Source organism: Apium graveolens, chromosome 6, assembly GCF_009905375.1.
Source record: "Apium graveolens cultivar Ventura chromosome 6, ASM990537v1, whole genome shotgun sequence".
Classification (NCBI taxonomy): Eukaryota; Viridiplantae; Streptophyta; class Magnoliopsida; order Apiales; family Apiaceae; genus Apium; species Apium graveolens.
In genome coordinates, this window is record NC_133652.1 from 23,309,703 (window position 1) to 23,324,983 (window position 15,281).

A 15,281-nucleotide genomic window follows, 5' to 3' on the forward strand; every position below is an offset into this window, starting at 1 on the left:
TTTAAATTTCTTAATATTTCTTCCTTGCAATTTATATATTAAACCTGATACACAAAATATCCAAATGTATTCATATATGTTTTGGAATTTTTAATAACAGGCTGGTTATGCAACTTTCAGAATATATATATATATATATATATATATATATATATATATATATATATATATTTATTTATTTAACCGTAGAAAAGTGAAATTTTACATAATCAATTTACTAATAGTTTAATTTCTTTATATAAATCCTCAAAACTGAATCTATGTGCAAATTTTTGTGATGTAACCATATCGGTGCTATATTTTAAAATTTATAATTTTCAATGAACTCATTTCAACATACAAAAATAAATAAACTGAAATTCGATGACACAAGTTTTTGAATGGCTTGCACATTTTTCTAAACACATATCGTATCATTTCATATTTTTCTTCATTCGTTCTTTTTTTAATGTTATTCTCCCGACATTAAAGATGATGTTTTTTTCCTCATATTTTTGGCTTTGTACACTTTATTTTACAAATATATTTCTTTATTCGTTCATTTTCGATGGTCCTCCTGTGATAAGTTGAATAGTTAGTTTGTTCCATTTCAAGATTTTTTTTTTCATTAGATGATAAATTGATTTTACGTACAAGTTTTTTCTTAAAGTTATTTTTCATAACTTTTGGTAATTTAAAAAAAACTTACAAAATTATTGTACAATTAAATTGCATAATTAATAAATAAAATAATTATTTATATCATAATTATTGTATAATCCAACCAACCCTTCTAAACTCTAAATAATAATTGAGTTTTAGAGTTCTAACTCCTACCAAATACCAATTATATTACGTAATTGACGGGTCTGGCGACTATGTCATTGCATATTTGCAATATTACAAAACTTTAATTTCCAATTATTTTTCATTTTAATTTTTAGAAATCAGCAAGCATGTAGCAAGAATAATTTAATTTAAGAAATTGTATATATTTAGATTTAAATGGATTTGAGCTCCGATCCGAAATCCGAAAATCCTAATGGGGTGGATATGGATTGAGTTATAATTTATCCGACACACGATCCGATCCGAATCCGATCCGGAAAAATTAATTGAACTTGAATATAAATTTACTTAAATCCGATTCAAATCTGACTCATTGACAAGTCTAGTGCCGCATCGACTCATTCAAGGAGTTTATGTTAGCAATGATGGTAATAATACTCTCTATACTAGGAATTTGGTACATGCTGCTCAACACGAGGGTGACGTCATAATTTCTGTTGAGGTAATGAATTCAATTGACTTCAATTGTTTTTCAGTCTTTTTCTCTGACTTTGACCCTTCGGTTCTTCCCTTTTTTCCTCAAGAATTTGCCTGTATTCCGCTCTTTGACTCGTACGGCGGCTATATTCTCTTCCGGGCTTATGATATGTATAAAATTGAGAGAAATTACATAGCCATTAAGGAGTATATCAGAGACTTCAAAAAAGTCTTTCAACTCATAGCTTCTCATACTTTTGAGTCTACTAATGATGCTCTGATGTACTTCGAAGCTGCCTCCAATGGTACGTGTCTCGTTGAGCTTATAAAGAGATATTGGATCATTTCAGCCAGACTATCTGTTTAAGCTTGAAGTGTTTGGTCACGCTACCAGCCTTTTTATTTTCAAGAGGATTGTGGGACAAAATGTGTACATAAAATCTTGTACAGTGAAAGAGTTGTGGTTTGACCTTATAGATTTTAAGGAAACCGGCCCCCTAGAATAGTTACTTTAATTAAGAAGAATTGTTTTTGTTTTTTTTTTCTGGATAGAAATATAACAAAAAATATTATGTAGGAAGAATTACTTACGGTTTTATATTTTCTGAATACAATAATCTGCCTTTATACGCTACATACGGATAACAAATATACTAGATAGTAGCCATAGTGACTTATAATAATTATCACTATTAACTTATCTATCTCGTAATCTCAATTATTGGAACTTACTAGTGCTACACAGTATTAGAAAAATCGCTAATTGGACTAAATCGGTTGAGGTGCCGATTTGTGATTTATCGAAAATAGGGGATTTATCAGAATGATAAATCGAAAATAAATCGAATGTAATTTAATATTAAATTTTATAATATTTATAAATTACATCATTATTATTAATATGCCAACATATAAACTTATTATTTTATTATAAATATAATATATATGTAAGTGTGAAGATATTAAAATAAATTAAAATTAATCAATTATTCATTTCAACTGCGTATTATCTCAACAATTCTTGTAACTCAAATGCTAGCCTTGCGATCATGCCGTCTATATTTTAGAATTATTGTATTTCTATGGCAACACTGATGTTGTTTGTAGACACCGTGCCTGAGAAATTGATGGAGTTCCTGGTGCTTAATCTTCCAACAACGATGGAGAATGATGAACATTGTTATTCACTTGTAGTTTCTAGCCCATTTGTGGCAGATGAAATACTAGCTAAAAGCAAATTGCTTGCTCAATAAGTCCGTTTCATAATGAAATCATTCGCTGAGTGCGGATGAATATTGGCGAATTCTTCAAAAACGTGAAGGTTTTTGTTTCTTGAAATCATATACTTTTATTTTAAGTAGTTGCTAGCTCGTCTAGATATTCATATATTTATGTTTACAGCCGGGGGACTTGGAAAATCCCAACTAGAGCTCGCCCGAAACTACTGCAGGCAAATGCTTATTGCACCAGATAAAGGGAAGTCCCGAAAGAGGAGAGTTGTTTTTCAGGCCAGTGTACCAACCAGAAGAAACCCAAAGAGAAAGGCACAGGTAGATGCTAAAACAAAGTGAGTTTGTCCTGCGCTTTTTATTGACATTATCCGGAAGAAACCTAAATTAATCTGCAAGAGTTAGTCATACCTGTTTGCCCTTAAGTAGTACTTCCAGTTCTACAGAACTCTGTGTGTATCAACCCATTTTAGTGATGGTACAATACTATTTTAAGTACCTATCCATAGTTCACTATGATGATTAAAGTTTAATGACAGTATTTCAGCCAATGGCCTAATAATCAAGCAGACATGTTTTGTAGTGATCATTGATCATGCATATAAAGTCACAAGTTCACCAAATAATTTTTACCCAGCATTTCTAAGCCCCCTGTATTCAGACTTCGTTTTTCCTATACTATTCTCTTTTTCCCAGAATCTTGAATACCTTATCTCAAATAACTTTGGCCTAATAACAATAATCATCTGTTGCTACAAATCTCACTGCATAATAGTTAGACCGAGATTTTTTGAAGTGATCAAATATATCATGCGAAGAAGTGTACAAAACAGCTTATACAAAGCACATCTAGACCTTTTTGAACAGCAGTGTATTGACTAGGTATACATTAACAGAAAGCACCTGAAATACCGGGAATTCGGAAGTAACAAACGGTAGGGAGGAATTTTTTTACCAGTTTTAGGTTTTAGTAAGCTAGACATTACATAAGCTAAGAGTTGTACTCTGTGCGAGAATGTGAAATCCAAACGAGGATACTCAAATTCATTGACCGTTACCTGCATTTTTCATCCTCTGATTATAGTGGTTTTTAACCAATGTTGGTCTGATCACCTGGTCCTTGCGACCGGCAACAAGATCAACAGGAATGTCGATGAACCCATAATATTCGCCCACGTCCAATGGTTGAGTTGAACCATATATCTCCATGTTGTTGTATATATAAAAGAAAAAAGCTTATTTCATTAGTACAGAAGAAAATCACCGAGTATATATATATATATATATATATATATATATATATATATATATATACTCCGTGCATTAAAAAATAATCCGTGCATTGTAATGATTTTAGGCTAGTGTATATATATATGTATATATAATTATTATCAAATCGTATGATTTAGAAATTTTATACAAATAAATTTTATGTTTTAAGGTTTTTAATTCAACTTAAATTTAAAAAATAATACACCATTATAGAAAATCCGTACATATACTATACTATTACGGGTCTTTCCCTCGGTGTTAAAAATTTAGAACTTTTAAACTTTTTAAAATTCAACAAAACTCAACTTTGATTAATACTTAAACAACCTGGATTAAATATAAATATTGAAGAAGCGGTTCTTCCGCAATTTTATTAAAAGAAAAATGTTCACGAGGGAACTTTTCTGAGATACAATTATAAGATAAAATGATAATAATTTTTTTGTAAATATATATTATATTATATAATTATTATAAAGTATTATATTATAATAATGATTGTTAAATCTTACTAAAAAATACTCACGATACTTACCGAGAAAAACTCGCGATACTTATCAAGAAAGACTATATTTAATATTGGAAACTTGTCACGAAAATCAAGATTTTGTTAACATGACTAAGAAAACTTAGCCTATTAAGTTTTTTTAGTATAGTTGATAAACCTCAACTATAAATGGAATTTTTGCCTAATTATTTGTACTTGAACAATCACACAAGAAGTAATAATATTTTTGAGATCTCTCTTTCTTTCTTACTCTATAGTTTATAGTTTATTTATATCACGTTATTAGCACGAGTCTCTCCCAACTGAAGTTTGATTCTCGAAAGAGGTACGACTTATTCTGACCCACGAGTCTCTATCAACTAAAACTATTTCATAAAAGAGCACAAATATGGGAGACATGTGTATTGCTGATTGCGCAACTACTCATACAATTCTACAAAACCAGAAGTATTTTTTCTCAGTTAACTAAAACCAACTCACAAGTATGGACAATTTCGGGTATGTCTAATATAATCGAAGGTTTTGGGAAGGCTAATTTTTCTCTACCGAATAAACACAGGTTCATATACCAAATGCCCTTTACTCTAGCAAGTCAACTAGGAAACTCTTAAGTTTTAAGGATATTCGTCTTAATCATTTTCACGTGGAAACTACTTGTGAGGGTGGAAAAGAATATCTCCTAATCACTTCATCTACCTCACGCTATAAGAAAATCTTGGAGAAATTACCATTAGTCTCTTCTGGGTTATATACCACACAAATAAAGGTCATTGAGTCTTACAATGTCACTATTCCCAAAATCGTTGATCCAAAATCCCTTATTATGTGGCATGATAGACTTGGTCATTCAGGAGTCTCTATGATGTATCATATTATAGGAAATTCTACGGGACATCCTCTTAGACACCATAAGATCATACCACAAGATGAACTTTCTTGTTCAGCTTGTTCTCTAGGAAAATTAATTGTTCGACCATCTCCTGTTAAACTTCAAACCGAATCCCCCAAGTTCTTAGAACGGATCCAAGGTGACATTTGTGGTACCATTCATCCATCTTCCGGCCCATTTAGATATTTCATGATTTAAATAGATGCAACAACTAGATGGTCTCATGTATGTCTACTTTCTACCTGAAATTTAGCTTTTTCCAAACCGTTTGACCAAATAATAAAGTTACGAGCCCAATTCCCTGACCATCCTATTAAATAAATTAGTTTAGATAATGCTGCTGAATTTTCATCCTCAACTTTCAATGATTATTGTATGACGGTAGGGATCTCAGTCGAATATCCAGTAACGTGCGTACATACCCAAAATGGTTTGGCAGAATCTTTGATTAAAAGACTTCAACTTATCGCTCGTCCCTTACTTCTTAGAGCCAATTTACCTACATCTGTTTGGGGTCATGCTATATTACATGCTGCGAACCTAATAAGGATTATGCCATCCTCCTATCATAAATAATATCCCCATCAACTAGCATTTGGTCAAATTCCTGATGTCTCTCATTTTAGGATTTTTGGTAATGTCGTATATGTTCCCATTGCCCCACCTCAAAGGTTAAAGATGGGACCGCAAAGGAGGATGGGTATATATGTTGGTTTTGATTCACCATCTATTATAAAATATCTTAAACCACTAACTGGGGAAGTTTTTACTGCTCGCTATGCTGATTGTCATTTTGATGAGTCAATAATTCCGACATTAGGGGGAGATGAATTATTGCATAAGATAAATCTTGACTTGACATGGAATACATCAAGATTAAATGCTTTAGATCCGCGAACTAATCAATGCGAATCTGAAGTTCAAAGAATTATTCATATACAAAATATTGCTAATCAAATGCCAGATGCTTTTAGTGATTCTAGCCATATTGTTAAATCACATATACCTGCAATTAATGCCCCAACAATGGTTGAAATGCCTATTCATAAATCAGTTCCTGAAGAATTGATTAATAATTCAAAACCACGCCAGAAGCGCGGTAGACCAATTGGTGCAAAAGATGTTGTACCACAAAAACGGAAAACGATTGGACATGCCTCTGAAGTGGCAAATCCAGTCAATACCCCAGAAGTGGTATCACCTCCCGAAGAGGTTAAAACCCCTGAAATGGCAGTGACAAAACAACCAGAAGTGGTATTGCCTCTAGAAGAGGATATTGCCCCTGAAGTGGCACTTACTTCTGTAAAAGCAAAGGTACCTGAAATTTATAAGATCTCATTGAGTTATGTATATAACGGGAAATTATTGGATCGTGGGAGTATTGAAGTTGATGATGAATATATTTTTTCGTGATATGTGATATTATTATGAACTCCGATCCAGAACCACAAAATGTGGAAGAATGTCGACAAAGAGATGATTGACCAAAATGGAAAGTTGCAATCCAGGAAGAATTGCAATCCTTGCGCAAGAGAAATGTATTTGAACCTGCGGTCCGAACACCGGCTGGTATGGTCCCCGTTGAGAACAAATGGGTATTTGTATGAAAACGAAATGAGAGAAATGAAATTGTAAGATATAAAGCTCGGCTCGTAGCCCAGGGATTCTCTCATAGGCCTGGATTTGATTATTAGAAAACTTACTCTCCTGTGGTGGATTGAGTTACTTTTCGTTTTGGCTTGTATAGAAAAATTGGAAACACGCCTAATGGACGTTGTGACAGCCTACCTATATGGATCACTTGATAGTGATATCTATATAAAAATCCCCAAATGATTGAAATTAGATGAGACTAAGACTCGTCATTTATACTCAGTTAAATTACAACGATCAATATATGGACTGAAACAATCTGGTCGTATGTGGTAAACAGGCTTAGTGAATACCTATTGAATGATGGGTATGTTAATGATAAAGTGTGTCCATGTGTGTATATTAAAAGATCTCAAACTGGTTTCGTTATTATGCTGTATATGTGGATGATTTGAATATTATAAATACTTCTGAAGATATTACTAATGCTGCTAATTATTTGAAAAATGAGTTTGAGATGATAGATCTTGGAAAGACAAAGTTTTGTTTAGGTTTACAGGTGGAACACTTATCTTCAGGAATATTTGTTCATCAATCAACCTACACATAAAAAGTTTTTGATTGATTTTACATGGACAAATCTCATCCTCTAACTACACCAATGGTGGTTCGGTCACTTGAAGTTGAAAAAGATCCATTTTGTCCCAAAAAAGAAGATGAATATCCACTTGGACCAGAAGTTTCATATCTCAGTGCAATTGGCGCTCTTATGTACCTCGCAAACAACACACAACCTGATATTGCTTTTGCTATGAATCTATTAGCAAGATTCAGTTCAGATCTAACTAAAAGACATTGGGATGGAATCAAGTATATATTGAGATATCTTCGCGGGACAATTGATCTTGGATTATTATTTCCAAATAATTCGAAATTACAGCTGGTTGGATATGCGATGTTGGATACTTGTCAGACCTCATGTTGGACGATCACATACATGTTACCTATTCACATATTGCGGTACTGCTATCTCTTGAAAATTTACAAAACAGACCATGACTGCAACTTCATCAAATCACGCAGAATTACTAACAATCCGTGAAGCAAGTAAGGAATGTGTCTGGCTACAATCCATAATCCAACATATTTGACATTCATGTGGATTATCAAATGTTACAGACGACCCCCCTATTTTGTTTGAAGATAATTCAGCTTGCATTAAATAGTTAAAGGAAGGATATATCAAGGGAGATCGAACAAAACACATCTTACCAAAATTCTTCTACACTCACGAATTACAAGAGGATGGAGATATTGAGGTACAACAAATTCGATCATGTGATAATCTAGCGGATATACTTACAAAGTCACTACCAACATCAACTTTTGAAAAGCTACGAAATAATATCGGAATGCGAAGATTGAAGAACATATTATATCATGATTTCAATATGTGAGATATTTTATTTAGGGGGAGACTGTACTCATTTTCCTTCTTCAAGATTTTTATCCCACCGGATTTTTCCTTACAAGGTTTTAACGAGGCAGTCAATCTTTGAAATACTCACATTTGACAATCAGGGGGAGTGTTATAATAATGATTGTAACTTATCAAGGAAGACTCGCGATACTTATTAAGCAAGACTCGCGATAATTATGAAGAAAGACTTAATTTAATATTGGAAGTTTGTCACGAAAATCAAGATTTTGTTAACCTCTATAAAGTTTTCTTAGTATAGTTGATAAAATTCTATTGTAAATAGAAGTTTTATCTAGTCATTTGTAGTTGAACAATCATGGAAGTAAATTTTTGAGATTTTTTTTTCTTACTCTACGGTTTATAGTTTATTTATATCATTATCGGATTATTATGGGATTTTTTTTAACATCAGTAACCTTTTTACCCGATGTGTCGTATTTAAAAGATGAATGAAGAAACGGCGTCGTAATGGTAGCGGAGCAGAACAAGGTCCAAACTCCAAAACCCTGAATCAAGAAACTCAAGTGTAAACAAGATCCAGAGAGATCGAGAGAGAGAGAGAGATGGGGTTGTGGAAGTGGACATGGGCATCAATACTACTGAGACTAATTCTAATATACTTTCCTCACAATCTCTTCAATTTATCATCTCGTCCTGAACTTTCCACTCCTCTCACTAGCCTCCGTCGCTGTAACAATCTCCTCCCTTCTCTTTAATTACTTACATGCTTTTGTGTATATATAATTCAACTTCTTAATGCAATTGGGTCTTTTTCTTTTTCTTTCTTTTTTTGCAGTGGCTGAAGGATACTGGTTGAAGCAATCATCTATTTCCCCTTATGCCGGTTCCTCCTTTTACCCCTTTTGTTTTAAGTGCATTTTTGTACTAGTTTTTTTTTAATTGAGTTGGATGGTGATTTTATTAGGTTCTATGTACCATGGATCTCCGATTTTACTCTCACTTCTCGGTCCAGTTACTGTTATTAGGTAAACAATTTCTCATTTTTTTAAAAAATATTTGATTTTTAGTGATAGTTCAGAGTCTTTATTGTGTTAGCTGCGCATTTTCGAGTTTTTTATGTTTAGTATTTGCGGGTTTGCAGAATTGAAGGACTGCCTCCTCATGTATTGTGCAGGTATGTTTTGCCTTATCTTGCTGCTTGATTTGCTATGTTTTAACATATTGTATTTTTAATAACATACATGCAGGAACTTTAGATTTTATGTGATTTATTGTTAGGGATAGATTGGAAAACAAACATTATGAATGGTTATTTCTGAGTAAGCTGCAATAAGACCTGATTAAGAGTGACATACAGCTTACAGCATAAGGGGAAATTTACTATACTTATTGCAAACTAGTGTAGTTATCAGTTATCACAGTTCAGAACTGGTCAAAATCGACAGTTTTTCTTCATTATTGTATCCAAGTTGTATTCTGGTTTAATTTTGTAGATGCAACTTAATATCAACACATTTTGGATACAGTTTGGTATTTGTGATCGCAGATTTTGCCACTGCCATGCTCATTCGTGCAATTGGCCACAATCTAAAAGCGGCTTGCAGTAAGAAGTTAAATTCCTTAAATTTAGGCAAACTTGTTGACAATCCAGGTAACAAATAATTATTCTTTGACCACCCTACTGAAGTTCCTTTTCGGACACACCCCACATACATCTATATACTCATTCATTTTGATTTTTTATACAACTTTCTATGTGTTCTTTTACCCCCCATCACATACAAAGATCTAATTTTTTACTTTTTCAACCAGATTTTCTATCGGCTGGAGATATTGCTGCTCTCGTGTACTTGTGGAATCCTTTTACCATATTCACTTGTGTTGGTTCTTCAACATCTCCAATTGAGAATTTTTTCATTATCTTGACCCTTTACGGAGCCTGTAAGAGTAAGAAAACTGAGGGTTTTCTTTCAATTTAATTGTGCAAATTGATTCAGTAGGTGTCACGATATTTTTTATTTTAGTGGGTTGCTCTACCTTATGTCTATACTACTAAATATAATTATGTTATTTAATATTAGAAAATAAAAATTGGGTGTATAATTCTATGATACTAGGGCCCTTGTTTAACTTTGGGCCACAATCTGGTTGGCATTTCATGTTGAAAAGTGTTTTCAAGCCCTGCATCAGTGGCGTTTTAGTGAACTAATTTATCATGATTTCTAGATAATGTCTAAAGGTATGCTGCTGGTATAAGTCGCAAGTTAATTATATGTATATCCAAGTGTGTAATGTAAAATCAAATTTAAAACTTTCTTTTATAAGAAGAGTTCCTTTTAGCAAAGTTCTCCTAACATGAAGTACTAGTTGGTCCCAGTATCATAACCATTCATCTTTGCTTTATACTACAACAGGATTACCTCCTTTGGCAGCTTTTGGATGGGTTGTCTCTTCACAAGTGGCTTTGTATCCTGCGATTCTTATCATACCAGTATGCAGCTTCTCTTCTTTTTGTATTCCACTATGCCCCGTACATGCCCCTAGATCTTAATTGTGAAGGCAAATAATAAAACAATAAAATTATTCAGAGAAAGATCCTAATTGTGAAGCTGATGATCTTATTACTCTTAATCATTTTGCTCCAGGTGATTTTTTTGTTAGGTTATGGTCCTGATTCACCACCAAGGAAGCTGTTCTTGAAAAAGAATCTGTCTAAAATTAAAAATGATATTTTATCAAAACAATCAGCACAACCAACTTATTTCTCATGGACATCAGTTGTGCTTTTCTTTTTGTGGGCATCTATATTTGCATCATGTGTGTTCATCCTATGCGGATTATACATGAAAGAGTATGGTGGCCTACAGGAGATGTTACAGAGGTAAATCCTTACCATGCAGATCTTTAATAATCTATTCCTTCTTTATGTGAATACAATAAGCTTTCCAAAAGCACTCAGCATGATATGCCTGGTAATAGAAACATATGAATGTCCAAGTCTGTGTGTGCCTTTGTACTCAATAAGTAGATGTATCCCAAAATGAATTCACTCACATATTACCCCTCAATCTCTATTTCACTTCGTGAGATTAGGTAGATGGCTAACCTATGGGCTCTAGCCCTCCTTTTAAAAAGAGATGAATACCTGCCACATGAATATATATACAATTAATCTTAGATTGATATTCCGAAATCTTCACTTTGTAACAGTTTCATTCGGGTGCCACCTAAATGATCAATTAATATCACTATAATATGCTTTGATAAAGATGCTTGCACTTCAATCTGTTTGTCTAATTAGAGACACGAGTATCCAATATGACATGCTTACCATTATAACATTCTTCTGTTGAATTCAATGTATATTTTTAATAGTATGGATTGATCACTTGTTTCCCAGTATGTGTCAACCACTTATATATCTTCAAATTGACAAGATATGTAGTATTAGGAAGCTTATAATGTTATTATTTTGTTAGTTATTGAATCATAAGTCACAAGAATGATATTCACTATATAGGCTTCTTTTTGCCAAGGAATTCTATCTACAATTAAATAGTTTTGAATTTTGTTTTGCCATTTTTATGGATTAATGCAGAACCTATGGGTTTATGCTCACTGTAGAAGATTTATCTCCCAATATTGGTGTCCTCTGGTGAGTAATATACTTTTCCAAATGATTTTAGTAATTTTAGTAAAGATTTAATCGTCTCCCTATGTAATATTTTGTGCTACGTTCATCGCAGGTACTTCTTTGCGGAAGTTTTTGATTTTTTCAGAAATTTCTTCTTGATAGTTTTCCATGTCAACATTCTCTTCATGTTGCTTCCATTAGCAATAAGGCTGAACCACCGGCCTTGTTTCCTGGCTTTTGTGTACATTGCAATCTCTTCGATCCTCAAATCATATCCTTCAGTAAGTTTTTAGGTTTTTACCTACAATTACATGTTCGTATATTGGGCTTAGTATAATATATACAGCATCTTCTTACTCCTCTTTCAGTTTACGGCTCTCTGATATGTAGAAATTACCATCGTCTATGACTTATAATGTGAATCTTAAATCAAGTGAAACTCTGGAGAAGCTTTGTCAAAAAACCCCGTAGTATCTTGTTTATCCTAAATGCATCTTGGTTTAATGTTCCAAATTAACTCTTTCATATTATAATCTCATGTTATAGTGTGAAGTATTGAATATGGTGCCTGCCAGTGCCAGCCAGCCAGCCAGCAAAGGATACTGCTAACGTCTAGATACTGAGAGAAAGTTCTTATTGTCCGTGTTCAAATTGTCTTATAAGTGTCGAATAATTAGTATGCAGGCTGTAATAATCTTAGGGCACAGATGACTATGTTAAATTCTGTTTGGTTTTGCATATTTCCAGATGAAAAAGATTGTTGGATATGCTTGCTTACATGTCTATCATTATTCATTGGTCAGGTAGGAGATTCAGCCCTATACTTGGGTTTGTTGAGCTTGTTTGTCAATGAACTAGCAGGTAACTGATAAGAAATCTGTTTTTTTCTCATTGGCGGCCTGTACGTTGGTCGGGCTAATACCATGTAGTTGATTTCCTGCAGATATGCAGTTCTCCTTTTTTCTCTTCTCTGGGTATGTGGGGGTATCTCTTCTCAGCCCTGTAATGCACAACCTATGGATATGGAGGGTATTTATCTGTCTGAAAATTACACATTAGTTTTTCATTTTATATGGTGGAAGTTAACTTGACAGTAATTACAGGGAACTGGCAATGCAAACTTCTACTTTGCAACTGCAATGGCTTATGCTTGCTTCCAGGTTTGTCATTTGTAGTCAAATTACTAAAATCAATAAAAAATTTCAAGAATGCTACACATATATGTGGTTATAGTATTGGATCTTCTAGAGCTCCAGTCGTGTTTGGATTCTTTTCATTCTTGGCCTTTAGAATCTGATGTTTTTGCAATTGATTTTTTCTTTTTTTCATTTTTAGTCTTTGTTCAAGTATTAGCAAAGAGGTCAGAAATATTGGAGCACCCTTCACGGGGAAAGCATGGATAGATGTTTTTGCGTTTGATTTTTTCTTTTTTTCATTTTTAGTCTTTGTTCAAGTATTAGCAAAGAGGTCAGAAATATCGGAGCACCCTTCACGGGGAAAGCATGGATAAATTTTTTAACACATCTAGTTTGTGATACAATTAAAATTTTCTATGCAGATTGTTCTGGTGGTCGAAAGTGTGAACGCCATTCTTAACCATGATAGAAAGATAAGGAAGCTATGTACAACCACAACTTAACAAGGCAGATAATGCTAAAAGAGAGCTTAACCTAGCTGTCACTTTGTCATTTTAGCCTCTGATGCAGAGGTATTCACCCGGCACAACAGCTTGGCATCGTTAATGGTTGTCCTCCCCGCGAAGTCTGGACATGGTTAACATGTATTCTAGAAGGCAGCTGTTTACTATATGAAAGCAGTATACTGAACTCGAGCCCTGGCAGTTGTACAACAATCTGCAATGCACTAGTTAAACTGGTTTTCTGTGTATTATTGTATAAAAGGAATTGTTGATGTCTTGTACTCATGGATAAGCATATGCATTTTGCATCAGCCAAGCTAACCTAGATCTTGAATTATTGACTATTGATCTCGAGGAATTACTTACCAAACACTACTGGAGGAGACGTTATTTTGTTTTCATTACCGGCTGCATAAGCAGATTTATGATGGGAATGCTTTAGTTTTAACCTAGCTAGGGGGATGTAATGTTTTTAAGGTTGAACCATGTGAATGATCAAATTTTCTATAGTTGTCGATTAAATAAAGAGACAATTGTCCAAGTGGCAGACATGCCAACTCATCACATCTAACACAGTGTCCCGTCTGATGTGGAAGGAGGGGGAGGGGGATCCTTTAAAAGTAAGTTCCCCACCATCTGATCACCAAAATGTTGAGTCACAGACAAGTAGGACCTCACTTTATGTCTCCCCACTTTAAGAGGTATACTGTTTAAGTTAATTCCACCTTGCTTATTAAATTTCATCCTTTACTGAATCATTCCATAGAACTTCACTTCTTAGAACATGTAATTATCTCAATTTTAATTTTATTAATAACACTTCCAAAATAGGTCCTTAATTAAGCTGTTATAAGTATAACTCTTTATTTCATTAGGTGATCTCTCCAACTCAAATAGATGGGTAAGCTTTCAATTCAACGTATATGAATTCGTCTAATTTTAGTAATTGTTCACCTTTCATCAACAAAGAAACCCCACTTTGAATTTGCATTATTGATTGATTAGACAATAGAAGAATGCATCATGACACATGTTCATAATGTATGTAGAACGGGATTTAGGAAAACATAGAATGATATTAATTCAAAACATAGAATCATTATATTCAAAATTATAATATTTTGGATCACACTTATGTGCATTCCCTAATGAGGGTTATTTGATAATTTTACGCTCCATTCATCTGAAAATAGAAAAAAATACTCTGAAAATAACATTTATCTACTTTACGTCTGTACAAATTACAACTAGGATGGAATGGATGATCAGTGATGTGATTAGCACAAATCACCGAAAGAATGAAGGCTTAGGTGGGGTGAGTGGATTTAGCAAATGGAAGTGTGCATGAGTTGTAATATTGAGAGAGAGTTGTTTGTTGCAAACGCTGCTTTACAATACAGCCAAGTAACGGCATTACCTATGAATCTTCTTCTCAAGTAGAGTCAAAGTAGTGTGATTACCTGCGACGAATCTTCTCAAGTTTCAAAACTTCATTTTTTCCCCACAGCTCCTATAATTTATCCTATACAGTACCATAGTCAACCCGGAAATAATGGACTTTACATCACTCCTTTGACACTTTTTGTCTGTACTTTGTTACATCTGATGTTTTTAAATCAAACATGGTCCGAGGTTAGGGTTACATCTAGTAATTAATTGACTAATTTGAGATTAACTAGACGAGTACGTGCGCTTAAATTATTCTTGAAGCAGTTAAAACTACCTAAATGCTCAAGTTGTAGCACATCAAAGGTCCGAATAGCTTTTGCCATGGGGACTAGTTGCTCAGACTATAGACAAGTGTGATTCGGAAAAACGAAACTTGTTAAAA

At 33.6% G+C, this 15,281-nt stretch overlaps 1 protein-coding gene across 3 annotated transcripts; it reads left to right on the forward strand.

The window, feature by feature from the left end:
• The first annotated feature begins 8,672 nt into the window (after positions 1-8,672).
• LOC141666694 (uncharacterized) lies at positions 8,673-13,798 on the forward strand. 3 transcript variants are annotated; one of them, XM_074472838.1, is made up of 14 exons: positions 8,673-8,906; positions 9,013-9,060; positions 9,142-9,202; positions 9,319-9,351; positions 9,671-9,828; positions 9,990-10,124; positions 10,592-10,668; positions 10,823-11,058; positions 11,776-11,832; positions 11,924-12,092; positions 12,615-12,672; positions 12,755-12,840; positions 12,915-12,971; positions 13,370-13,798. In XM_074472838.1, exons 1-14 carry the CDS (start codon positions 8,780-8,782, stop codon positions 13,448-13,450), a joined length of 1,383 nt encoding a protein of 460 aa, XP_074328939.1. In that variant the 5' UTR covers positions 8,673-8,779; the 3' UTR covers positions 13,451-13,798. The 3 variants fall into 3 exon arrangements, with proteins under 3 accessions (XP_074328939.1, XP_074328940.1, XP_074328942.1); XM_074472839.1 differs by having other exon boundaries at positions 8,675-8,906; positions 9,704-9,828; XM_074472841.1 differs by having other exon boundaries at positions 8,805-8,906; positions 9,724-9,828.
• Positions 13,799-15,281: the final 1,483 nt, after the last annotated feature.

Excerpts from the sequence above, each read along its gene's own strand:
- LOC141666694 (XM_074472838.1), top strand. The coding sequence starts at position 8,780 with ATGGGGTTGTGGAAGTGGACATGGGCATCAATACTACTGAGACTAATT. Across the intron at positions 10,669-10,822 it reads CTGCGATTCTTATCATACCA|GTGATTTTTTTGTTAGGTTA; the intron begins GTATGCAGCTTC and ends ATTTTGCTCCAG. Across the intron at positions 12,841-12,914 it reads ACAACCTATGGATATGGAGG|GGAACTGGCAATGCAAACTT; the intron begins GTATTTATCTGT and ends CAGTAATTACAG.